Source organism: Dicentrarchus labrax, unplaced genomic scaffold (genome assembly GCF_905237075.1).
Source record: "Dicentrarchus labrax unplaced genomic scaffold, dlabrax2021, whole genome shotgun sequence".
Classification (NCBI taxonomy): Eukaryota; Metazoa; Chordata; class Actinopteri; family Moronidae; genus Dicentrarchus; species Dicentrarchus labrax.
The window spans coordinates 17,945,455-17,973,293 of NW_026136719.1; the positions used below are offsets into that span (position 1 = coordinate 17,945,455).

At 38.6% G+C, this 27,839-nt stretch overlaps 2 protein-coding genes across 4 annotated transcripts in view; one reads left to right on the forward strand and one right to left on the reverse strand.

Moving 5' to 3' along the window:
- Positions 1-92: 92 nt before the first annotated feature.
- mtmr10 (myotubularin related protein 10) lies at positions 93-17,449 on the reverse strand. Of its 2 annotated transcripts, none has more exons than XM_051379229.1 (16): positions 16,758-17,449; positions 15,325-15,385; positions 12,042-12,178; positions 11,415-11,487; positions 9,985-10,127; positions 7,761-7,854; positions 7,422-7,569; positions 6,586-6,673; positions 6,282-6,370; positions 5,818-5,948; positions 5,604-5,673; positions 5,325-5,395; positions 4,829-5,001; positions 4,566-4,736; positions 3,909-4,091; positions 93-3,328 (listed from the first exon to the last, which is right to left on the reverse strand). In XM_051379229.1, the coding sequence occupies exons 1-16, from the start codon at positions 16,812-16,814 to the stop codon at positions 2,714-2,716; spliced, it is 2,304 nt and encodes a 767-aa protein (XP_051235189.1). In that variant the 5' UTR covers positions 16,815-17,449; the 3' UTR covers positions 93-2,713. The 2 variants fall into 2 exon arrangements, with proteins under 2 accessions (XP_051235189.1, XP_051235190.1); XM_051379230.1 differs by having other exon boundaries at positions 93-3,325; positions 16,758-17,446.
- Positions 17,450-20,080: 2,631 nt separating this feature from the next.
- Positions 20,081-27,839, forward strand: part of myo1ea (myosin IEa) — a 47,764-nt gene continuing 40,005 nt past the window's right edge. Inside the window, exon 1 of one of the 2 annotated variants that reach the window (XM_051378506.1) lies at positions 20,081-20,410. In XM_051378506.1, coding sequence (XP_051234466.1) covers positions 20,408-20,410 — 3 coding nt within the window. In that variant the 5' untranslated portion in view covers positions 20,081-20,407. The remainder of the gene's footprint in view (positions 20,411-27,839) is intronic. The other variant, XM_051378505.1, reaches the window with a different exon arrangement.

Genomic DNA, 27,839 nt, shown 5'->3' on the forward strand with positions numbered 1-27,839 from the left:
TTGGGAACCAACAGCAATGGTTTCTTCATTTGGCAGAAATGGATTGTTCTTTTCATGAGTGAAACCCAGTGAAATAAAAGCCACAAAGCAAATTCATTTGAAAAATAATGTAATGATTGGTTACTGGTACACATTTAAGCCTTATTTTCTGTTAGGAAAAACAGCTTCAGTGCAACGCTTCTGAATTTAACTAGATTTACAGAATTGATAAATCAACAGTTCTAGAAAACTAAAATAAGTCATCAGATTTAGAATATAGTTACAAAAATGGTAAATCTTCCCAAAAAGGCACCGGGATGTACAGTAGCACTTGCATCCCTGTTAGAGAACATTTGCATAACTGAATAAATACATCTGCTGCTGATCAATATCAAACTGTGCCACAGTGGAAGCACAATCATCATGCAATTACAGCAGAGTGCAACACTGTGAATTAGTGGAAAAACACAGCATATAAATAACTCTTCAGAAAATATAAAGACTAAATCAAGGATAAAAGTTTCTTAGTACCATTAATCAAAAAATATTAATTGGAAGATTTCAAGCATATACAGTATTTATAATATTTGCCAAAATTATATTCAACAACCACCTTAAAACAAACTATTCTATATATTGAGTAAAATGTGCAATTATTAGCTTTTGGGAGAGCAGGTTCTGCACTCACAATATACACACCTATAGCAAAAAAAACCAAACACCTGAACTAGTTATTGCCAACGAATCACAAGTTTATCTGTTGGAAACTGGTCAATTTAGCATCTATGGATCAATGCTCCTGTGTAACAGGACAGGCACTGAGTATGGCCAGTGGTCTAAAATGAAAAAGGCCTTTTATAATAAATGTTCTAGTATTATTTTAAGACATTACAATATTACACAGTGCTAGTTATTCATCAGTTTTAGAGGCACTGGATGACTGAAACATTTCCCCTGATGTGTCTCAAACCAGTGCCTAGTTCAGCGGGGGGTAAACCTCTCTGGCAGACACTTTTAGGCTAACTGACGCATACAAAACCTGAAGCTACGTCAACTTCACTTTATCTACTATATTAGTCATCTACACAGAGTAGAATTATCTGGAAAAACAAGAACAAATGTTAATACAAGTGTAAGTATTGCTATAGCTACATACCATATGTTTAACAGTGTTACAGTTAAAAGTATTTGTTCCTTCTGTAGAAAACATCTTTAAACAGTGTGTGGACAGTAGTTTTAGTTGACAACTGACCTTTATTTCCATTTTATTTTGAAAGGTCAACATACACACATGGTGTACTTAAGGCACTTGCTATCCCGATGATTTTATTGCTGCTGTTTTCTTGTGCGCTGCCTTGAAACTGTGCCACTCACCATCGACCCATCACTGTCACGTTCATTGGATCAATAACTTCAATTCACTACGTACTCAACTAGAGACTGGTTTGAGTCAAAGCCCTTGTCTGTCCCTTTGCTTTCAAATATTTACCCATTCAGCTACTGTTAATCTGAATAGTCTCCCCTCAGTGCCTTACCAGAAGGCCCCAAGAAAAATTTAATAAAACCCCCTTCAAAAGAGAAGAGGAAATATCTACCACAGACTGAAGTCCTCACAGCTCCATTTCCCCTCGAAGTATCACCTGCTTAATGACACTAAAAATATAATTTCTGTGCTTCAAAAATAGAGGAAATCTACAAAGACCCTGAAATCACAATATTTGCTACTTACAGTGAAACCCCAACACAACCATTCAAATATGGGCACTTGGAGCAAATAGCACTATGCTTGTGCAAAAGAAAACCCAAAAAAATCAGAAACGCCCTTTTACATTTAAACAGGCCAGATCCTCTTTGCGTTAACCACATCGTAAAATACATTGTTAGCTGTGTTATTTTCTGTTCCTCTTTCTGAAATTAAAACTAGGTAAACTATTATAATATCTTCAATTACATTTCCTGGAAGGTACAGACAAATTGAGTGCTTGGAAATCAGTGTTCAGTGAAATGCATCATTGCTGCTGCAATAAAAAACGGGCATTTTCTAATTTCAAGCAGTCCAACTTAGATTAAAATATTAAAATCCATTACAGTGGGGAAGTCTTACGGACCAATGAGATTTCAAAGAAAGGACATCTTAACTGATAGCACAGCTACACACAAATGTATCAATATTATTGCTTTAAAATGTGCAGCGAATCACAGGTAAATCCTGGAGAGGGAGCTCTCAACCTCATGTCAACTCAGTATTCCAATCTCCAAAAGCACGCTGTGTGTGGGTCATACAGTATGCTCAGCAAAAAACCGAGCAGATTTAAAAGTTTAGCTAAATCTTAAGAAAGACCTAAGGACCTAAGAAAGTAAAACTAGATAGGAAAATACATCTATTATAAAAACGCATTAAGTATGATGATCTTTCACAGTCAGAGGAGACCTCACAGTAACAACTCACTAATAAGGATGATGTGCTTCAGTTAACCTGAACTCCTCAACTGTAATGGACAATAATGATTCAGGTCTGTAGATGACACTTCAGTTTAGAAATTACCTCAGATTTCAATGCAGCATCAACGGTGCAAATTCTAGCTTATAAATAATTACAAATCTGAAATCCAAAGTAAATTTTTTTTCTATTTCTCATTTTCCTTCTTGGTATTTAAGAAAGAGGCAATAGAAAATAAGATGATTAATTGTTACACAAGCCTTTGCTGAGCTCAGAAAACTGAGCCCCACAGCCTCACACAGTGTCATTAGCAAGAGTCTCTGTAGAGAGCCAGATCCTCGCCTCGTTCAGAAATTTGCTAATGGGAGTCCCATGGATACCGCGGCGGCACAGGTTTCCCACTGGAGTGAAAGGAAAGGAGGACGTAAGGAAGTCTGGCGGTGTAGGGGGGTCATTCGGGGAACCAGCCTTAAAATACATCCTCCTTTGGTCTGAAGGGGGCCCACTTGGGCTGGGGAGTGGCGTGCTGCCTGGACTGGGTCCCTTATACTGCCTGAGCTGGCTCTGTAGGATCTCAATTTCATCAACCAGTTGGGAGAGCTTGTGGTAGGCTGTGATGGGGCCTCCTCTGGGAATGCAGGCTTCAGGAACCCAGCGTAGAAAGTAGAGCTTCCAGAGAGCCATGTGTGAGGGCATGAGCAGGGGAATCAGGAGGCCCTGCTGGTCAGCCGGTCGAGAGAACCAGTCCCTGAAGAAACGCTCTGACGGGCTTTCATCTTTCACTGGTGAGAAATCGGGCCTCAGCTCCGACACCAGAGACCCCCTTCGGGGCAACGTCTCCTCTCCACCCCTCATTCCATTACGCACAGATGCAGAAGTTCCTCGCAAAGTGGAACTGTAGGTTTTCTGCTGGAGGAAGGAAACAGAGCTCAATTATTTTCATTAAACATGATGAGTTCACTTGTTCCATGTTCTCAGATAGTGCATCACTAACAGCGTTATCAAATTCTCATGATCCTCAAACCTACAGCTTAAGAAAAACAAACAAACAAAGGGTTTCTTTTTGTGTAATAATTTACCATCTGTGCCTTTTCTGAAGTTGCTGATGACACAAAAACAAACATCCATAACATCCATCGATAACATTTCAGCAGCAATAACCAAATCTGCTGACTGGGTGGTTTCTCATGTTAAACATTTACTCAAAGATTGAGTGAAAAACTGAATTTCAGCTAAATTCATACAAAAATAGCAATAATTGTAAGAGCGTAGAGGACTGAGGTGACCTTTTGTAAAAGTACATACACACATACAAGAAGACTGTGGAGTGGTGAGGAAGCATGGAATGCATAAACTCTGTAAACAATTGCTGAGGTTAAAAGTGTTTGTTATATATACACAAGATAGTAAAAGGAGAGAGCAAACACATAAAACAATGTGCTGCTACTACTCCTATAAACTTGTAAAGCTCAGTTAGTGTCTCATGTACCTTTGTGCGCCTGAAGGTTTTCACTTCCCCATTCTGAACACAGGCAGCTCCTTTGCCTACATACATGGGGTTGTTAAAGAGGGTTTGGTCTTTGGTGGAGAACTGCTGTGACCAGTTCCAAACAGGAGGGAAGTATACAACCTGGTCTTCTCCTTGAGGGATGGCTTTATTCTTGGCAAAGTCCTGTAGAGTAAACACATTGTTATTCATACTCTGTACATAGTATACTGACCTGACCACAAGCTAAATGTTTTCTTATCTGTGTGAATTACGTTGCACTCTTTCCTGACAATTATCTGACGCACACAGAAGGAAATTATAGGCTCTTACATGAAATTATACCACAAAAACATGTTGCTTTGTTACAGACTATCACCTGAAATTATAACATGTTTTTTATTCTTCTTGGGCCACTAACACATTCTGACAGAGATCTAATATTTAATATTTAACCTTTAAGTAAGTACAAATCAGATAACGTTATTTGTTTTATTTTAATTTAATCTTCTTCTCATTATTTAATTCAAACATATTCAGGACTATAGTTGTATCTCAGGGTTATAAAAACAGTTGTATTCACTCTTGTCATTTCCATGTATAAATATATTTATTAAACCAAACTATCTAACTAAATAAATATATGTATATATCCATCACCATCAAGTGCTGAGCACGCTGTTTTGGAGAATTGAAGAGGAAAGTGCTGAAGAGTGGGATCCACATGCTATCACTCAGTAGTGTCAGATAGGCCTCTGTGAACTCGAATGCTGCTGGGTACTGGTTCATAATCTGCCACACGCAGTCAAGGAAGAGCATGAACAGTGGGGACTGAGAACAGAGAGAAACAAACAACAGGAAGCGTAAGTGGCTTGTCAAATCTATTAGTTCTAGGACTGGGTTATTTACTGTTACACAAATACCTCCTCTTTGTCGTTCTTCTTTAAGTGGTTGCATCTGTCCAAGAAGCGATGGCCAGCCATCACCCACTCCTTCTGCACCAGACTCTGAAAGCCAATGAGGCTTCGATAATGAGGGTCCAACATGAGCTGCACCAAGGAGGACACTACACAGCTCAGGTCTCGGTCTTCTTCCTCTGTACAAGTGTGAACAAAAAGGAGAAAACAAAAGCTTCAACAAGCTGCTTGCAAGGAAAGCATTTCAAAGTCACTCTGAACTATGATTCTAATTTGACCACAATAATTTAATTTGTATTTTGTATTTGTGCAACATGTTTGAAGACAAAGTTTGTGCAATATCACACCTGACGGACTAATTAAATCAGAGGTTAGGTTCATGGTGCAGTAAAGTGAAAAATAAATAATTATGTGGCTCTGTGACTCCCTTCAAACTGTGAGGCTTGATCTCAAAGTACTATGGTATCAGTAATGACTGATGAAGACAAAGAGAAAGTTTTACCCTGAAGAACGACTGAAGAATTCTTTCCATCCAGATGGTACACTATCTCAGCTGAGTGTTTCAGGAAAGCCCTTAAATCACAACCAGAACATACATGTTAACTGACTTTAAAAAACATGTAGTATTAATACAAAATGTTCATGCAGGTATGTTATATTGCAAATGGAACTATGAGGGTAACGCAAACATTCTGAAAGCCAAGAAGACATTTTAATTTTAGCTTTTACCTTGTAGTAGTTTATAAAAGAGCTCCCATGCAGTATCAGGTTGTTTACATACCTGACGTACTCCAGCCAACGTGAGTTTTCAATAGATGAAAGCCAACGCTCCTCAGACTCCTCAAAAGGATCTGCACACAATCAAAACAGTAAAATATTTGTACAACCCATAAAACGATATGCAAGCAGAGCAAATCCTCTCCATTTCCACTCGAAAGAGAAGTACATTGAGCTGTATTTGACACAGACAATACATACAATACAATGAGGCTCACCTATGACACAGCTCTGCCTGACTTTAACAAAGGCATTCTGGATGTCCTGAATGTTCGGCAGACACTTGTCCAGATCTGACCTGAAGACTTCACTGCGCTGTGGATGGCTTTTTGTGATGGCAGCTAAAAACCTGCCACAACACAAGACAGACATAGGTGACTGGATTAGAGAGGTCTTAAAATATCTAAGCAATATACCATTTTTATATTCAATGCATAAACAGATGAAAAAGAGGGGATGACACGCAACACAGGGCGACAAGGTCAGACTCTGCAGTAATGCAGCAAGGACTCGGTACCTCGGTACCAGCCTTGGGACATGGGGCACCAGCTCAACCAAGTAAGCTACCAGGGTGCCCCTCCCCTGCTGTTGAAAGTCTGTTGGCTGCTATTAAATTTCAGTGTGAACATAACACATTTTATACATGTTTTGAATCTGACTGAAGCAAAGGAGTTTGCTGTACCTCTGATCAGTCTTCCTCTGCTGTAATGGATCACTTAGGTTGGCCATGCGGACAAGAGCACTTCCATTTTGGTGATTCCAGCACCAGAGCTACAAGGAAGAATGTACATAATTCAGACATTGAACAGTGGGCAAATAAAAGTTATCTCTGATTGATGAAATAGGACACTACTTGGAATCGGCAGAGAAATGACAAATGACGTCAGTGTTTGTCCTTAAAAGTGCAAATAAAATAACATTATAGGCCTAGCAAAGTTTGACAAACAGCACACATTTAATGGAGATATCGGAGCATAAGCACTCACAGGGATGCGCTGATCAGTGAAGGATAAGGAGTGCTGCTTAAGATCCTGATCTGCCAGAGAAACTGGGACCACAATGTACTCTGGAAGACTAAAAAGAAGAGTGACAGAAAGACTGGAGTTACACAGGAATCAAACACAACACACCATTAAAAGAAGAAAACAAAAAAAAACAGGAAAATATATGTAAGGAAATGTTTTGGATGTCAGAAAGTAACATTTGAAAAGCAGAAAATTAATCTTGAGTCTATACTCCTTATAGATTGTATGACATATGAATGTATTACTTTGTGTTGACATACCATAATATTCTACTAAATGTACTGTAAATAACTAAATTTGTTTAGCTGTGCCTGTCCCAAATATCTAATCTGGTGAGTACAGTATGTTTTTTTTTGGATTTAGGGGAAACTGAATCTAAGTGTACTGCAAGTATTGTTTTCGCCTCATGTGATGTGTACAGTTTAGTGCAACCTACTATTATGCAATTTTGCTGTCTTTTCTCTACTTCCACATAAAACACTGTACAATCCTTACTTTGAAACCCACCATGATGTCACCAGTGAACTCAGATGAATAGCATGTATTGTCCAGAATAGACTTGCATGTTACACTGAGACATTCACAAAGTTTTTTCCTCAAGTCTCTCACGAAGAAAGTAAAAAAAAAAAAAAAACGTACAGTGTAAATACACTGTCTTGCCAAAACATACCAAGTATGAGTAAATGGTGAAATTTAGAGTATCCGTAACAACTAGGGCCAACTGAAAGAGCTACAGACATGCTCTGCCTATGATGCCCATCATAAATTGCCTACAACAAACAACATGAGCTGAAAACCTTTGTGAGATGGCATAACCCTCGTTGATGGAGCACACCCTCCACTCTGATGCTCCTGTTCTCTTGATCTCCCTATCCCAGTCTGATGGACGGTCAAAAATGGGGGTCTGTAATCCTCCTCGAGGGGTGGAACCATTGATGCGCTCTCCTGGAAATACAGATTCACTTTGAGGTTATATCCTGTGCATAATGCAGAAAAATTAAACCTGGTTAGTCAGATTTGGAATTCATTATTCCTAAATGTGAGTTAAGAGGACAGAATAACAGGTACTAACAGTTAGTTAATAATAAAAAACATGTTAGCAGGAAAAGAAGAAATATGGCATGCTATATGTGTACCTTTAGATTCATGGTATCGCCGCCCTTGATACTCAAAGCCAAACAGCAGTTGGAGATCAGCTGGATGGGAATAGTGGGCAATAGCAAGGCAAACCTAGGATAAAATAAAAAGCACTTTTATGGGGGATACATTACAATACAAATAAAGCTGAATGGTGGTATCACTTAAACATTATCATGGCAAATTAGGCTTTCTAACTCAAGTTCACTCAGAGTGCTAAAACAAACTCTGAGGCCTGTTCTGTAACCATTCCAACGCAACAACAAGAGAAACCTGGGAAGGCAAATGTCTAACTGACAGCCCAGTGCTCTGGGTTTACAGGACTGAATCTCTCTGTGGCTCCACTGGAGTCACACAAAGCAGTCCATTCAGTAGTAAAGCTGTGAATAACACAAGAGGACACAGAAAAAGTGTGTGTGTGTGTGTGTGTGTGTGTGTACAAGGCTGCTCCCAACTCTGTAATTTCCTCTGGCAAAATAAGCTATTATAGGTTGGCTTAATTCCATATGTCACAAAGAAAAATCAAACAAAAAAGAACTGAGTCCAGTTTTAGCTTAACACTGTAATTACATACATGGTGTCCATAAATAAACTCACAAGGAGTGAGGGAGGGCAGACTTAGTTCTGTCTCAATGCTGTACACACAATCAACCTTCCATATACTGTTGTATGTAACAGAGGACACAAAGTAAAAATTTAAATAAATTAAATAGACTTGTAACACACTGGCCAAAGACTGTTCACTGCAGTGCCATACTGCCATGCTGTTGGTAGCCAACTGTGCTGCAGGTATGTGCTGTGGAGCTCCAAGTCCTCCAACCCCTCCACAAAAATTGCTCCCAGATGACATGGGAGGAGATCAGACACGCAAGTTACTGCGTACATCCAAATTCATATAGGTTTCACTGGCACACTGTAAAGAGATATACAGCTGCCTAACTCTCATGGGTTATGTTGTGAAGCTACATGAGGCTTTGTGCACATAATTCACAAATACACATGTATGTCCAGGACCTCTACAACTCCAGACACCACAATGTTTTTACACATAAAATCTTTTCTTACAGAGCGTGAGCGCTGAATAGTTTGTTTCGGCTGGCTGTGTTTTCAGTTGGTTTACCGATCGAACGGTCACAAGATGATCCCATGACCTGGCAGGTTCTTTCCAAGGTTAAAACTTCCTGGTTTGATTGTTTGTCCTACTAACATTTTAACAAAATTAACCAAACATGCCTGGAAATCTTGGTACTTGTCAACATGACTAAAGGGACAACAGGTTTTGAACACACACACACACACACACACACACACACACACACACACACACACACACACACACACACACACACACACACACACACAGCTGCAGTGTGCAGCTGCTAAATGGTCTACAACATTATTCTTGTAGGCAATTACATATTCTCAAAGTGCGTCCATTAAAACTGTTTTTGTCAATGACTGATTTAGATTGTTACGGTTATATTGTTACAGTCGGGTGGCCCCAGTTTTTGTGCTTAAAATATTTTAGCTGAAGGGGAACGCCTCTACATGATTGGTCACTGTATCTATAAGGATTTCCTTTAACTTCCTTTGTGTGCAACTCTTCTGAAAACACCACTAGTCAGCCCCAAAATATCAAGACATTATAGCAATATAAACTGGTAAACCTACTGAGTTACAGATCGATCAACTGAGCTCTAATCTGAAGAAAGAAACATCTCTCCATTCAATCTCTGTGTGCAGGAGATGACTCAGAGTCACGCTGTCAATTGTTCCAACAATCAGTCTCAGTTTCCTTTGCCCTGATTGAGCATTGTTCTCAGTGTCTCTTATTCACTGTTTGGCTAATGGCCACACTGAAAATGCTTTTTGAAAATTAGTCATTAGTCAGTTTGTATGATGTATTGTAAATATCCTTGTTGCTGAGGAAGGGGTTATAGCATAAGCTCACACAGTCAGGAAAGGAAAAGTTTAGTCAGCAACAACTAACAGTGAAATGGGCAACGGAAACTGAGAAAAAGGGAAAGCCTAAACTCAGCAATTAGTCATTTGGAGGTATGGCACGAAGCGACCAGTTCAAGACACAATACATAGAATCTTTATATGATTCCTTAAGATTCCTGTGACAGCAAGTTGTTTTTGGTTGTTGGTGAGAGTCTGAAAAGCATTAATGTGATATATAAAAAGACCACCATCAACTCACTAAAATTCTGTACCACTCACCTTTTTGGCACTCTCAGGCCCAGCCTCATCAAAGCAGAACCGTATGATGCGCAGGTCTTTGCAGTAGAGAATGAGCTCTGTTGGGTTGAACTTCAACTTTTGGTTTGAGCCCAACACTTTCTTCTTCCCCTTTGTATCATTTACTGAGAAGAACAAACACAAAATATGACTAGAAAATTTTCACTGAGGAAGATGCCAATTCATACGCAAGATTGGATTTTAAAGCAGCAACAGGTATTTTTGTTAACCAGAAAACACTCAACACATACTTCTGCCAGGGGTGAATAACTGTCTTGTGTTATTTAAAGATTATAAAAAACGTGATTAAATTTCATAATGTGTCTGAAAGGTGTGACACTTTATATCAAATAAGCCACAGCAACAAGAATTTGGCAACCACTAATGGAAAAACTGTGTGGCACATCAAAAAAACAGCTTTTGTTTGGGCTCCAACAAATATTTAACATCATATCATATATTACATGATTAAAGTTATAAGAACAGTGCTGCATTTATGCAGAACAATAACCCAAGACCTTGACCTAAACATATACAGATCAGATTTAAATTCCTGATGTAAACAGGGCTTTGCAAACTCTGTCGCAGATTGTGTTAGAACACCAGCAGTGACACCCAAAATATCAGTTTTCAGTACAGTCAAAACTTTCTGATACTTGATTTTATTGATATTACCCAGCACTGGGCTCCTATCTCATTCTTAATGCTCCTATATTGTTACAAATTCCAAAATGATAATGTTGTCTTCAGTAGCCTAGTTCAAACAGGTCTAAAACAAGCTGAGTAAAACAAAATCTCATGCTTCATCACTGCAACACAGCAAATCTTGCTCTGAGCAGTTGCCCTTGCAGTGTCAGCAAATGACAGCCATGCGATATATAAACAAGGCTAATCCCAGCCAGGCTGCACTGCCACTAATCACTGCTTTAGCTGTGACATCACTTGTTATCGGATTGCTGACAATGAGAGCACAATAGACGAGACCAGTCACCTGAGCTATCAAAGATTAATGTGGGGCCCATCTAACTTTAATTCTGATTGTAGCTCACTCTTGTAACATGACAGAGTTAGGATGCTAGGTGTTTGTGATGGAAAAGATGGCCAAGCAATTATTCAATCAAGAAAGATTTGATTGAGAAAACGATTAAACATCTGCTGAATATACTTTCACAATGCTTAGATTATCTGTCTTTTATTTGTGCAGTATCATTAGGAAATGAATAGTTTGTGGTATTACGGCTACTGATTAGACAAAGTGATTGATTCCGGATAAACTTTGGGCGCTGGTAAAAAGATTTCCACATGTGGAAGTCAATAGGCAAATGTCAATACCCTGACAAAACAAATCAGTAGAGTATTTTAAAAAATGTTTTAAAAAATGTTAATTTTACAAATGTTGGCAGAAAATGTACCTGTTACTACTTGCTCCAGACAGGTGAGGGGGACGTCGTGCTCTCCAAGCAGGAGGTGGGACAACCTGGACTTCTGTGGTAAAAGCAAACAGCAAAAAAAGTATGTGTGACATCCTGTATTCTGTAGCCATTACATTACACCCATAACTCACTGAAATACTATCTCTAACACTAGTGGGTAGATCGAGTTGATGTTCTCAGACTGAACAATGATCAAGTTCCATTTTGTTATTATGGGAACAATCTTCCGCCTAGTTGGAAATGACGTCTGTTCTCTCACTTCTTGTGCGATATCACCGACAATGTAGTGCAGGAAAGAACAGTTTTCCTTCCTCATGCCAGATGCAGTACACATGCAAGTACTGCAGTATGCTGGTGGCACAAATGGATCTCACAAACAGAAAGCTAAAACTGGAGGTTGAGTCTTTTTTTTCAAATGTAATACACGTGACACTTTAAAAGAACAGTATGAGGAAGTTAAAATGTGGTTTTGGCACCAAAGGCTCATAATGGCAGAACATCAAACCAACAACATTATATTTTTACATTTTATTTTTAACTACTGAGAATGGCTTAAAATTCAGAACAGCAAAGTTTGACTGTTTTAAAGTCAGTCTACACAAATACCTGTTTCGGTGGGGCATCTTGAGGGATGAAGGAGACCTTAAAGTTGGTGCATATCAACTTCCCCCAAAGGTCATCCTGGCTGCTTTCAGCGCTGATGCATTTCCTGACAAAGTTCACCTCATTAACTACGATCTCCCCTGGTGACAATCGAGGGAGGAAAAAACAAACATGCAAGTGTAAACCCTACAGTGTGCAATTACAGTTCAATGAAGAATACAGACAGTGAAGATAGAAAAGACAAAGCAAAGAAAATCATCAATTGGCTTGACCTTCCGAACATACCGGCGCTCAAATTTCTGCAGTGAATTTAGAAGCATCCTGTTACCAGCCTAAAACTCACAATGTGCCATGCTTAATTCAATTAAATTCCAATAATCAAACAAAAGATAACACATTTATTATTAATTAAGCCATCTATTATTAAATGTGTTTGTGGTTTAAATCATAAAATTTCACTGGTATCCAATTATTAATGTGTATTAATATGTTAAAATATCTAACTTTAAAAAAAATAATTTCACTTATATATTAATAAGTATGTTATCACTTCCACTTATCTCATCTCGAATGCTGTTTTGTGAGAGTAGCATGACTGCGGCTGTGTTGCAAAACCGAAAGCTAAATGATCTGATAAAGCTGAAGTTACTTTACTGAAGCTTTCTGTTGAGCACAAAAAAGCCCAAACATGTCCAAGGCTTCTGTGACAACAAGTATGAGTGTAACGCCCTCACCTCGGCCACATGCAAGTCACATCATAGATTTTACTTGAGCTTTTAGGCTAACAAGGCAGCTTTTCATATACTATCTTTATAAGTAACATGACCTCTGCCTCTTAACATGATCACTAAACGATTAACGGTTAGACAGGAATGTGGCTATAAAAGGTTTCCCCGGGGATTTTTAAAAGATGAGAAGTGCAGCAGCAGGGTGGAGTCCTACAGACAGTCACATCAAAGGACTGCCTCAGAGCAGGATGCAGGAAACATACAGTAAGCTGTTCATGAAACCTGTTCCTCTGATCAGCTCCAAAATCAAGATGGGAAAGGAGCGACTGGCAGTGCTTCCTGGCAATGGATGGAAAGTTTGTTTTACAAGCCATTTAGCGAGTAGTCAGTTAAAATTCTCATGTCAACCTTGGCGGAAATAAAACAAACTGCACTGAAGTACAGCAGGTTTGCAAAAGAAGATTTTTTTTAATGGCTCTAGAAACTGTAAAAAGATGTAAAACTGACAACTACAATTAATTTATGGCTTAAGTGTTCTCTTTCTTTTATAGAGGACATCACTGTATATTTACTCCAAGTAACGCAACGTAATGCTATGCAAGGGTGTGTCCAACCACTCCCACGAGGCTCCCAAGTTAAGTGCTCAGACCTGAAACCAAAGAACTCAATAAAAAGAAGGCTTTCCTGCTGCTCAAGTTCAGAGTTTCCCCATACATAGACACATACCTGTAGATATTTATTTATAAATAGTTACGGCAATAAATAAAGTTATTTATAAACCGTTGTTTGACTAGTCTATTACTGAACATGCCCATGACACCGTGCCACCGACCACCACTCTCAAGTAAATTCTCAACCTGTGATGAACTACACTTAACACTTTGGCACCGTCATGGGAAAACATGCATTGATCGGCATAGCTTATGAGAATTAAAAATCAATTAAGAATTCCTTATTTAAAATCCAACTTAACTTCCTATGGCTGACATTTGGAGACACCAAGGCCACATCCACATCACTACGATGTTGTTTTAAAAAACAGCTACTTTGCCCTGTGCTGCAAAGAGCACCAAACTGCTGCTTATGCAAATGTCACTGGCAGGGTGATGTTTCTGAATCCTCATGAGAGGGTGCACTCGCATCGTGAGAAAACCGACTGAACAAAAGCCTGTTATAGCACCTGCACTGATGGTTCAAATAAAGGGAGGCACTAATTGACAAATGCATTGACGTCTGAGAAACAGTTACAGGTTGCCAGTGCTCCTAATACGTGGGTGTGTGTTAAACAAATTTATAGAAAGTAACACACCGAGTAAGAATCTGATTATGTAAAGCAATTTGTAATACTGAGGATGTCATCCCTTTTTTTAAATTAAAAAAATGAGTTATTACAATTGCTACAGAAGCCTGGGAAGGTAAATTTAAAAGTAGATACAAATAGAGAGAGGAAGGCACAGAGACGCTCAGGAACTGGGGCAAAATAGAAAGGGAAGTTTCTAACTAATTTAGCAATGCTCCTTTCTGTTGACTTTACAGACATTTTCAACATCTCAAAAGCTATATTGCTAATTTAAACATATGATGGCACTGCATAATTGTAGATTCACTATTTTGTAGATTTCACTATTCTTATCTTGATGACAAAGATGATCTTGGTGCATCTAAATGCTTTGCATCTTGAGTGGGGAAAATGAAAATGGTAAATAAGGAAGAATTTAAGGCAATAAAAAAAGATTTGTTTTAGCTTAGGTTGAGACAACGTGGCCTGTTTGCCTGAGTTGAAATTCTTGTTAGACCTGTCTGATTAAACACCGTCAGCTATGTAAAACAAAAAACAGGATGACTTATTATCCAAGTGCACAAAATGAGCTTCATCCAACCTTTCATGGCAAAATCTAGAGACTTTAAGACCACATAGGAAATGCAACATTTACCGACAGTGATGCAAACGAAAGTACCAAATTCTCTTTTTCAGAAGCTTTATGCTGAACTCTCACGGCCCGTTGCTGAGGTTGACAGTTTAATGTCTCAAAACAATCCCAGGTATCTACATTTTAGTGTTAATTGGGCTGACTAATTGAGAAAATGTTTCTGTTCCACCTCACCACACTGTGTTAAAAAGGCCATTTATTCAGAACCAACTACTCAGACACCTTTCTGGACAGTTTAGATGGAACTTACTATAAACTAACTACTATGAGTACAAAGAAAGGTTATCCTGATAATCAGGCCAACTATATTATTTCATTGAGACACTGAAAACAAAATGTAGGCAAGTCAGGCACCAGACTAAAGACACTGCTTTCTCAAGTTAGTAATTCAATGACAAATTACAAATCTGTTTTCCAAAGTTAAAATCTGCTGCTTACTTAATGATGTTCTCCCTTTGCACACAGTACTTCTGATACAAGATAAATACAGCCCTTTGTCTGGTTATTAACATCATGTCTAAATAAAATGTAAATACGCCAAGAATGTGCAATTTGCTATGGTCTTGCTCAGTCATAAACATTTTATGGTGCCAACTATTCTTCGGATGAAGCAGAAAATAAACTTACCTTGAAGTAACTTAGGCTCCAACTTTTTAATGGGTGGTTCAATACTTCTCTTCACATCAGTCTAGAGAAAAAAAAAAGCAGAAGCCGCATCACACAGAGTTACTTAAACTCCATCTCGTCAGATGATTAATGAATGAGGGCAATAATGTGTCCTTAATGGTGGAGGGCCTAGAAAATTATAACTTAAATGACTCATTGCGTAGTAAACAAAGCATGAAATATGAATTGCTTCCAAGTGTAGAACAGATTAAAAAAAAAAAAAAGGAACAGACTTGCAAATTCCCAAAAGGCCTAAGATTAAACTGTGGCTGCCCTATTACCACAGAGGATATCCTGACAGCTGTTATGATTTGTTTTGATGAATTAATGTTGCATAAACAGTTACAATTTGCAGTAAGTGATGATAAGCCTGGTGCAAGGCGTTTACATTAAGGAAGAAACCAAAGATACACAGCTGTCAACTAATGCTATTAATACTGGACCCCGAAATACTGTGCACAACTGCAGATACAGTGACAACCCACGATCATTTGGAGAGTCATGTGTTTTTCGTTGCTGCTCTGCCACAGGACACTAATTTCCAGTGAATGAATGACTATGAGGTTAAAGTGCTGACTTTCAGCTTAAAGAGTTGGGGTGGAAGTGTAGGAATCAGGCTTAAGTGAATCATTGAAATTTTCTCATAAATATGCAATCACTGCAATGGTTTTTTGCATTTAATACTAGCTTGAAAGCATGTATTTGGACACAAATATAAGTAATCAGTTTAACTTTTGTTAACAGTTTACTTTTTTTTTTTTAATCGATTACCAAGACCAGAGCATGCATGACAATATGCTGCTGATTTTAAACTAGAACCATGCTTTAAAAACAAAATGCCAATGAGAAAATGTTATAAAAATACAAAACACTTCCCATCACTAATCTTGACCTTGCCTTTCCAAACTCTGCTGTTTGTTTGGGCTGTTGCACCAGCGTCTGTAAGCAGAGCCTTTTGACTTGCTGTCTGGAGAAGTGCATACACCTGTAGGCAAAGCAAGGCTAATACGAGCCTATACCCACATTATTGCTGAGTAATTGGTCTCAAACTCACTGCCCAGGTTTCAATTCACCAAATTAAAACAGGAGCAGGGAGACAATCTTGCTTCTCACAGCCAGTAACAGTTCACTTGACTTTAACTTTGAAGACGAAAAGAGCGGTTTTGTTAAATACTTTTAAATAATTTCAAACTCAGTATTAGAACTCGTTGTGTCTTTTTCTAGCTCTCTCTTTCTTTTAATCTTCACCACACATCAAACATCTACTTTCCTTCCGCAACAGCCCAGTCACGACAACTTCAGCCCTAATTAATTTAAAAAGTACTAATAATATTTGACACTGTGTCGTTACATCCAGTGAAAAGTTAACTCTGCTGTTATGAGTCAATACATACCTGTACAGGAGGGAGATAACACTTGAAGGTTGGCTTCAGGGGCTTGACAGAAAACATTGTTTATGTCCGTCTAAACAGGCGCCTCGGCTGCTGCCAGTGGAAAAAAAAACAAAACAACCCTCCAAAAAAAAAGGAGCTTTTAAGAAAGTTTAGATCAGCCTTTAGCTGAGTAAATCCGAGATGTCCGTGTGTAAAATATTCATCGACACAGCCTGGACCAGCGACGACACTCCTCCATTTCGATAAGCGGTCAAGTTAGCAGATCGCGTTTAGCTGGCTGGAAAAAAAAAAAAAATTGACAGAAGTTAACGTAGAGACGTCGGCGTTAGCTTGGCTAGCTAGCTAAGTTAGCTAGCGTAAAAGTACTACATGAAGTGTATTAACGCCGTCGCCACGCAGATATAAAACGACGGAAATATTCTGAGGACGCCCGCTGTGTGTCTACATTTTCTTCCCACCTGTTACGGTATTAGTTTACCCCTCAAGTGACTTCCTGAAAGTCTTAACAAATTCAGCCAAACGCAGGACCCGATGCTGGAAAGGACTTAACGGCCATGTTTAAAAAGAGCCGAGGTCCCGCCCTACTTCCGGGCTCCGCTGTGGAGTTTCTTTCTTCAAACTTTATGAAACGCTGAAAAAAAAAACGCTGCACCTTAATCCAACTGGATATCTATAACTGTGCGTGACAGTGCCTGTTGATAACCTTGTGATTTTAAACACAAGACAACCTTTATTTTGTTAGCGTTCATCCAGTGCACCACCCATGGACTACAACTCCCAGGAGACACTGGCAGGATAGAGGCTCGCGGGTGTGTCTTGTTTTTTTTTGTTTTTTTTTACAGTGCCTTTATTTTACAAAACATACAAACTCTTGTGGGAATAAACTACATTCATAACACTGTGATTATTATCCACACTCACAGGTACAGGTGAACTACAGACTGTACTCAAATAAACCAACAATTTGCATACAACTGAGCAATAGCAAATTAAGGGCACATAAAGGAAATAAAAGTTATATTATGAGACCATACTGATGTTGTTGCCTGTGGCCTATTAATTAAAACCAAATGTGTTCTTCACAAACCCAAATTTAAACGCACCACAATACCAATTTTAACATGACAAACCAAATTAACAAAGATTTGTTGGTTTTTATTTTTCAGTTTTGTTCACTTTATGCTGATGCTTAAGCCAAAAAAGAGCAGCTCATCATTCAAAACATATGTTTTAGGTTGAATTTCCAACAGAAATACATTTAGTGTAGTCGACTCTTTGCACTAGATGGCGCTATTGGTTAATAACTGGAGCATTTGGTTTTAAGCTGAATCAGATACAGACATAAAGGCTATTGGAAAACTGTCCCAACTATTCCAAGAAATAAAACACCACAGCTATCCACATTAAGTCATGAAACAGGGGTCCCGAGAGACAAGAGGCACCAATTTAAATGTTTTTTTTTTTTTTTTTAAATTGCTTTGGCACGAACTTTAAATGGCAAATTATTTATCTATGTTTATTCTTAAAATTAGAACTACTTATTTGCATCAGTATTAAATTTGCTCATAAACCTTTATGGATTTCTCATTACCTTTGCACGGAAAGTTCAGTTCACGATGCATTATACACTGGTGATCACAAAAGTTTTTCTAATGAACTATTGTAATCTGGGACAAATTCATCATTGTGTTCATTGAGAAATATTCAAAATATAAATATATATAAAGCTTCAACCATAAATATTTCATACATTTCAGTAGGCAAAAATGACAAAAGAATTAGATGTAGATAGAAGATGTCTTTATATTCAGTCAGTAACAACTTCATTCTCACAATAGTGAGAAACCTTTCCTTACTGTATTTACATCCACAGGTACCACTTTCTTAGCATTTTATTTTTCTTTTGTTGTGTTTAGCATCACAGTTAGGAAACACAAGTTAATCCAAAAACAAGCTCAGGAGACAATGGCAAACATGAGTAAAATAGTGTTTACTCAGGTTTAAGGGCAGGTTCACAGTCTTCAACTTGAAGGAAGTCAGATGATCTAGATGCCTTACACACAATAGAAAACTAAAGTAATTATTGTAACCAAACACATTTGCTTCCCATTGCTGTATGCGTGTAAAATTGATTTTATGTTTGGTAGTTGTATAGAAATCAACCTCACATGACATAATGTTTGTATACTGTAATGTTCTTGGTAAATGCCCTGCTGGGATATCTAAATATAAATAAATATAAAAATATGAAATAAACAATGTTTCATAACGCTTGTCTTGTCCACTGGGTGGTGACAAAATACTGCACCAACAGCATCAACAAAGCTCTGTGAATTATACCGTATTTATCTATTATTCACTATTTGTTCGCTGGTGCTACTTGCCACATCAAACAATAAATACTGGGCAGTAATATTTAATACAAGTGAGTCTTCAACATGATTTGATGAGCTATTCACATTGTTTAAAATATTCAACTTAAATGTAAAAGTACATCTAAATTGTTACTGCAGCACACACACACACACACTCTCACACACAAAATGTACATATAATGTGTACAGAGGCAGCCTGTTAGACAGGTTACACCCAGAGTCCTCTCACCGCCCAACATCATTTCAAAGCGAGCCTCAGTCTGGCTTGAGACTGGTTGTGAGAAGTGGATACCGGTGCCACCCATGCACTTCAAAAGAGTTTTCCTAAATGCCTTTAAGTTGGACTTTTATGTGTATGAGCAGAGAGTGGGACTGAATGACTGGGCCTATGACATTTGATGACTACCTTTAAAAAAAATAAGTAAAAGATCCTCTGAAGTCAGACAGAAGATTAACACTGTTATATAAAGACATGAAGACCAGTGATACTGAGACAATGAGACAAAGGGATCCTCCATCTGTGTGTGAAGTTCAAATGATTATTCCACATGCAGCATGTAAAAAGAAAAAGAGTGAAATATGCAATAAAATCTGATACATGTTGACAAAACTCTAATGGATGGTTGCTATGTACAAACAAGAGAGATGTAAGAAATAAAAAAAAAAAGCATAGAACTATTAAAGGAAATAGTTTTTACAGCTGGTTTCACAGTATAGCCCATGAAGCCAATAAACATTAGGATGTACTGGGCAGCACAGACAGTAAGTGAAAAGACTGGTCCGGTTTATAAAAGGGGGACTGATGCCGACTTCTTTTTGCTTACTTTCTGTTGTTAGGAAGTCCCACCAAAGCCGCGCATGCCCAGTCGCTCCACTCCCAGCCACTAATGAATATTTAAGCATATTCCGCGTTCAGCGCCCTTTGATTGGACCTTCTGGCCCAGTTTCCTGTGTTATGTTTTAGAGCCGATTTTTGAGGGCACAGCTCCCTTCGTAAATTACCATCCAGCTCTCAGTTTGAACTCCGCTGCTGTCAGTGTCGGACTCAGATCTGCCTGTAACAATGGACAGAGGACAACACTGAAGGAGCCGCATCCATGCTTTCAGGACTTAATCGGGATTATCTTGTGTAAACTTTTGGATTTTTTTTTTGTCCACTTGGTTTTTAGGTTGAGCAACTAGAGTTTTGAGGCAGTGTGAACTTTCCTGAGGTTCGCACAAATACTGGATCTCGGGGAGTACGACAGAGATTACTGCGACTGTTGAAGCCAAAGGATGGTGAGTGATATTTACACTGAGGTATTATGGCACCATTTACTTAGTACAGCCAATGTAAAACACATATTTAACACAGAAGGATACCGCAGAACAATATCGCTGCCTTTATGGCTCAGTATCTGTAAAGAAAACAAACAAACAAACAAAAACACGTGTAATCAATATAAAGTCAAACATTTTGCACTTCACTAGTCCCAATAATTAAAATGCGTGTGTTTTTTAATTATTCGGTGTTTTGTTTTTGTTTGTTTTTGCATTATTCTGCCCATGTTTACCATCAATCCCACTGTTAGTAAAAGTCACCTCAGACTCCCTCCTCCTCCTCTGTGTTCACCCTGACAGTCCCTCAGACAGTCACAGACTTTTTATGGGCTGGAGTGAAAGTAATTAGAAAGCACTGACCCTGAGCTGTTGAATTTGACTTGTCACCCAGAGAGATGTAAAGTCACTTGAAAAATATTATTTAGATGCATCAGGTACAGCCCTCATTATCAAAACCGGTTAGTCTTGGAAGAAGAGGCAGCCAGGGAGCAAGTGTCAGGTGGAGTTTGTGTACTGTATGTGTGCACCTTGTTTGTGTGTGTGTGTGTGTGTGTGTGTGTGTGTGTGTGTGTGCGCATTACAGGTTTTTCCTGGTTACTGAATGCCATCCCTGCAGCAGACACGCCTAGAGCTAAGTTATGGAGGAGGTAGTGTGGCCTTGTCGTCGTGTTTTGGCAACATGTCCTCAAGCCACAGTCTTCTGTGGCACAAATCCCCCTTTGGCTGTTGAACATAATAATAATACAGCTGTAATGCAGCTTTTTTTATTTGTCATTAACAATATGACTACTTCTTTGTTAATGGAGACATCACTTTTGACTTCAGGTGTTGTTATTTGCCACAAAAACACAAAATAAACATTTGTTTTGGGTTTAAATTTGCCTTCAGGAATATGAAGAAAAGCCCTTTTAATAATAACACAGAACAGTAACATCCTTAAAGTAAGGAGCCTCTTGAATAATCTCATGTCTGTGAACAGTATGTTACACGCATTGTGGCATCTTTAAACCTGTTGCTTTGTTCACACATGCACACACAGATACACACATACTCAAACAATGTCTTTTTAAAACAGGTAGGACTGAAACCTGTTAACATTCTGCCATCTCCAGTGTTGTATTGAACCTGTAGGTCAGGTTGCCCAGAGACAAAGGTTGCATAATATGCAGTCAGCATAATAGAGCTTTTACATTTGAGTAATAGATATGTTCAGTCATATATTCCTGCAATAATCCTCCTTTTAATTTAGCTTTTGTGGAGTAGCTATCACTTACACACCCTGTTAAAGTTGGAGTTTTCACTGCAGTAGTTAGTGAACAGGAGCTGTTCTCTTCTTGTGAGGTAACTTGAATGACAGCAGGAAATATTCGCCAGCAATGGCAGAGTTACGAATATAATCGTGTTGAGGGATAAAACTTCTGAACTTAAGAACAAGGAAGGAAGTTTGGTCAGAATAAAGTTTGTTTAGGAGAGAGTTGGCTCATGTGGAGAGTACAAGAGAGAGAAACTAGTCTGATTGTCATCCTAACTGTCTGGAATAGCAGACACCAGCATCGCTCACTGGTTCCCTCTCTGCCAGATGCTGAATAGCAAGTCGGTATGACAGCAGATGGTTTGCATTAGTTTCTCCTACAGGGAGGTGCGTACTGAGTAACCCCCCTCTCTCTTCATCTCAAAGCTGGCGCTCCATTTTCAAACCGATCACTGCTGTAGAGATTTGCTCAGGAATTCAAGCCCCTCTCTCTGAAAACAGGATGAACACCCATTCTGTGGACCTGTGGAACTCGTTAGGCTTGTCGCTGTGGTTCAGTTCACTCACACACTGCTCTTGATCAATTCCATGCGTCTTTGTAACGAAGCTGCGACTATGTTTTCACTGCTTCGCTGTTTGGGATGACGGACCTCTTTCAGTGTTGACTTATTCTGGTGTCGCACTTGTTGTAAATCATTCTGGATAAGAAAAGCATATAAATAGCACATTGTAAATTCAAGTTGTCAACTACCATCCAATTTGTGATCGTTTCACTTTCTATGAGTTTGCACTTGAGTCAAAACTTTTAGTATTAAATTTTTGAATTTATTGCAAGTGGATTTGGTGCTGTTTTTTTTTCCAGCGTTAGACTTTTTTGCATGAAAGAGGGATGAAAAATGTTCATCCAACAACAACAAATCTTTTATAGTCTTATTATACCGTAGAGATGGACACCACACTAGCAAAAATTTACTCCATCACTTACCTCATCTTGGCCAAAACCCTTTTTTTTCCTGCTTTCTACTGCTTCTACTGCAGAACATTTAGCAGTTGAGTGATATTTTTATATATATTATATATATATAATATATAAGTACTTCCTGTAGAGTTCCTCTGTACACATGATGCAAGAGGCTAGATTACTAACATTGTGGTTATTATAGGAGTATTTTCTTCTTTATTAGTTTGTTGTTGTTCAGCGGCTGCTAGCTCTTCTAAATTAAACATTAGAGACATGAGATAAGGAGGGGTGTCACTTTATTATTTTGTTTTATCCAAAATGAGATCAGCATAAAGGACTTTTATTTATCTACACATGATGACTAAGCAGTGTCATTGTTGGGTGTCACAATAAAAGCATTTTATTTTTATAATTATGTATCATCAGTGAGTCGTCCTGTGGTGACATCAAGGCCTTTAATATTCTTGTAACTGTGAAACATGATATTCTGAACCCTGGAAGTGGTGAGGTGAGGAGCACCCAGCGGTTTTCTGTCCCTGTGACTCAGTTTGTTGACTGTGCCCCCTGAGGAGTGTGTGCTCCCCCCTCCTGTGGCCGAGAGGACCGCGTAGCTGCGCAGTTTGGCTCCGTATGTGTGCTTCAGCCTTGTTTTCAAAATGACCACCAACCAGAGAAGTCTTGCAGCACCCTTTTACTCAGCTCCTCTGTTTATTCTGCTGTAATTCTGCAGTATCCGTCGCCTTGTGTTTACTGTGAACGATGGGGAGAGGATGCAGATACTTCAGATGATCAAAGGTCATTGTCATTGTGTGCTTGTAACATGCTGACTTTAGCATTTAACTTAATGCACCACTGCGCCTATGTGCAACCTCACAGAACCTCTGGTATGACTGTACCCTCTTAACTTGTTAACAATGTAGGAGTTTAATTGTGTTTATATTAATTCTTTTCACAACGTTTTCATTTAAAATTGGAGTGAGTGGTCTCATTAAGCACAGCTGTACATGTAGCTGTTCTAGGTTTGGGTTAACTCGAGTAGGTAAACATGCCGATCATACTAGTAGAAGTGAAGCCTGCTTTCCAGTAGATGGACTTGTTTGATAAGAGTTGATGGATTATATTATCTGTCGTCTTAGTGTCTGTGCTGAAAGTCATTGTCTGTAACATAATAAAAAAAAGCTGCAGGCTGTTAAATAAAAATTGTCTTGCTCAGCTGTTATTATTCTTCCCTGCTCAAGGCCTGCACCACTTCTCTTTTACTTCAAACAGGGGATAAAGTAAAGGATAAATTACCTTTGTCATTATAAATGCTCTTATGTGTGAACATAATTCTGTAAGAACTGCACAAAGTAACGTCATTTAATGCTTGTTTAGTTTGTTTAACTTGTTCTTAGATCATGAACCAAGCAGTGTCCTGTTATAGCTGCCTATTTGCATGTATGACTTCCCTCATCGTGGGCAGGGAACAAGGTCAGGCTCTTGCAGCTGTGCTCGGGTTATCTGCTCTGATAGCTTCCCATCGTCCCATGCCAGCCAGTGTTTGGCCTCTGAGTCAGAGGGGGCTGTCTTTCTCTGACCAGTGGAAACCTCATTTGTCTTTATGTTGTCAGATGAAGTAGTTTTGGCCAGTACATTGCTATTGTTTAACCCCACTTCCTCACAGAGACACAGTACTGGCACAGGGAAGTAAAATGCCGTACAGAAAAGAGGGATTTTATGGTTGAGTTTTTCTCTTGTATCTGTTAGGGACATGCTGTCAAAATGGGATGCATCCTTTGTTGTGAGACTTTTTATTTAAGGGAAGTTGTAAAGTGAATATCTTACAGTGATATCCACAAAACATCAGGTTGTGTTTTTGGTACAGACCATATGGGAAAAACCTCACTGAAGGGTAGACGGTGATCAATGGAGAGAACTGAGTCAAAGCTTTTAAAAAGCTTGTCAGTTTTTTTTGGTTTCTCTACAACGACGTGAACTAACTGACTGGAAACAAAGTCAAAATTAGCTGGTTTGAATTAGTTGTCTGTTTTTGGCACATGTCCTATGGCAGGGCTGAGTCAGTACATTTCTAACTGTGGAATCACTGGAGTGTCAGAATAGCATCCTCTTCAACTTATTATGATTATTTTCAAAGAGATGTACAGTGTACTATACATGCTAACTATGCCAACAAAATATAATACTATAAGAGTATACATTAGCATTAACAGAGGGGACATTATGAAATGATAAAAGATTAGTGATTTCAGTTTAAATAGATTCCTGCTGTAGTTGACACTTTTCCCTCTCATATTTATCAATTGTCTGGCTACTCCATGTCATGTAGTATTCAGTTGTCAGAGCTAATGTTATCATGTAATTACTTTTATTCTCCATGTGGTTTTCTTTAAAAAAAGAATAATAATAATATCACTGATAGGCCAAAACAAATATTGACTTGGACCTGAAGAGTGTTAGGTCTGGCTACTTCTGTAGGATCATTAGTGGTTCCTTACTGCAGCTGGGTCACAATGAAATTAATACAACTAACCAAATTGCTGAAATAATGATGTAATACATTTTGGATGCTTTGGCTTGTAAACTTCATCCTTGTGCTCATTCCAACTGGGTACTACTGTATATTATATATACAGGACATTCACCAGCTTTATTTTCTGATGACCTGATTGAAATGTGCTGCCTGTGGTTGAAATGTGAAACCTTTCTATCACAAATAGATGGTGGTACAATCCTTGTGCTACTTTTCAAGTAGTTTTTCTTGTGTGACAAACAGCAGGGTGGATTAACTCCTGCAAAATATTCTATGTTTGACACTGCAGTAAACAGGTATTGATTTATTTGAGGTTTAATTGTACTTAAATTTACTGTTTACTTTAGAAAATGTCACAATAATTCTCTAATCTCTCTCTAATATCACACACACTGTCTGTTAGCAGTTAATGTGCCAATTTATAATACAATATGCACAGTATGTCTATTAACTGTTTTTGGAACCAATGTACTCTTGTGGTGGTGGATGTCCTTTCAGTACAGAACAATAAAGCAATGAACCTCTCTGACTTGAATTTCAGATTTTCCATCCCTGCACTTAGAAAGCTTGTCATTATTCATAAAAGACAGTTAAATTACTGATATGAAGCCAAGGAAGCAAATCAAGCTGAAGGCAAACTTTAATGCAATTCTTATCTTAAGTTGCCACCTATTTATTTCATATCAGCAGACATTTCTTGTCCTCTTTTTTTAAATACACTGTAAGCACAACCCTCTGTTTGTTTTTTGTATTTTTGTTACACTTTTAGCACTCCTCTTTAATTAGGGGAGTAACAGTATACACCATCAACCAGTGCTGACTGGTGCTCTGTGTACCGCATACTGGGAAGCACTTGGGTGATTTTCTGTCCTGTCAGTGCATGAAATTTAATAGCTGAGTCATTCTTTTAGCTGCATTATTACTGTGTTCCCTTTAATGGAGTTGATAAGGTTTACCGTCATTAAGCTCCCATTCATCATGCATCATGCACCACACCCCTTCACCCAACAAACATGCAGCAGAAAACTCTGATGGACTTGTCTTCACAGTTATAAATATGCTGGCCAAAGCTTTTTTAGTTTTAGTTACAGTGAGAAAGATTAACATCATAGTTCTTTTTGATCTCTTTATCGAGTCTCCTACAATTTTCAAATGAGCTAAAAACTCTCTGGAGAGCAAGCGTCGTTTACCACACAGTGTCGTTAAAATGCATTCTTCCTCTGAGTTTAAAGCTCAGGGCTGACGTTGTATAACCTTGAGCGACCTTTCTCACAGTAACGTCAGGGCCTGATGTTTCAGCGCTGTACTCATGACTTACTCAAACAGTTTTGTCCCACAGAGAAAGAATTTGTATGATTTTGTGTGTTTTTCAGAGATGTACCTCTGTTTTCTGACTGAGCCCTGGAGGTGTTTCTAGTTTATCTTCTTTTAGTAGAGATATTAGATTAGAAGCAACAGCAATGATTCAGATGGAAGCTCTCTTAGAGACCTTGACTTTAGTTGCTTTTCTCTTGGCAGCTATTTAAAGACTTAAACTGTTACTGTAGCTTCTTAGTGCTGATACTAGAGGAGTGGTACATTGTACTGCTTCGTTCTTACACATGATTCACTCTGTCAAGCTTCTCCTCCCTCTTCAGTGTCAGATTGAAATAGTCTGCAATTTGTGTCTAACATGTATTTGCGTGTATTCAGTTGCTACTAGGGAAGATGCTGGTTTGGATTTCACTGATTCAAACCTGAGACTGCAGCCCTGCTGTGGCACAAGAAATGGCTATGAATGAGCAGATGGTTTGTTTACATCCAACCACTACTGAGGCTGCTTTAAAAAGAAACTACAGTGTTTTGTTACTTGTAGGATTTCAGCTGAATTCCACCCTAAACCACGTTGTCTTTGATATTGTATTTTATTAGAAGTCTTGTTGCTGTTGTCATCCTTTAAAAAGGGCCGATTCAATTTGAGATGTTTAAAATCAGCAGCTCTCAAGTTTCCATGGTTTTACTATACCCAGAGAAAAGTGCTACCACTGTAAAGCTGAAGCTTTGTGTAGTTCAGTCGGAGATGTGTTAAAAGTCATCTGGCATCAGTTTTCACTTGATCATTATATCCTCTTTCTCTGGGAGGGACAGTGCTCAGCCCTGCCCTGCAGGCAAAGCATTATAACAATCATTACAACCAGTCGGTGCTCATGTTACCAAATCGTAGCAGAATAATATATTTCTTTTCATTCTTTTCTCGTGACCTCAAGCAGCTCAGATCCATAACAGCGTGAGTAATCTAGACATGGAAACAGAGAACCAGGCTTGTTGGTCTGCATTATTTATACCTCTGTCCCAATTACATGCAAGTGACCACTGTCACAGTTATGAAGTGCAAAGATGTACAAGTGTTTATCACTTACAGAAAATAAAACGTTAAATTCAAGAGTACTCACATTTCACATTTCCTGTGAAGGCACCACTTTCAGTGATTATTGTCCCCAGTAGATGACAATAATTGCCAGGTCAGAGCGGTTTTCACTGACATGACAATCGTTCACCAGTTCACTGATGAGTCTTGGCTTGGATCCCTGCAGTGACCACTGTTTGCTTGGCAGTAACTCAGGCGAGGGCTGCTGGCGTTGTGGCTGTGTTTTAGGGTTGAAAG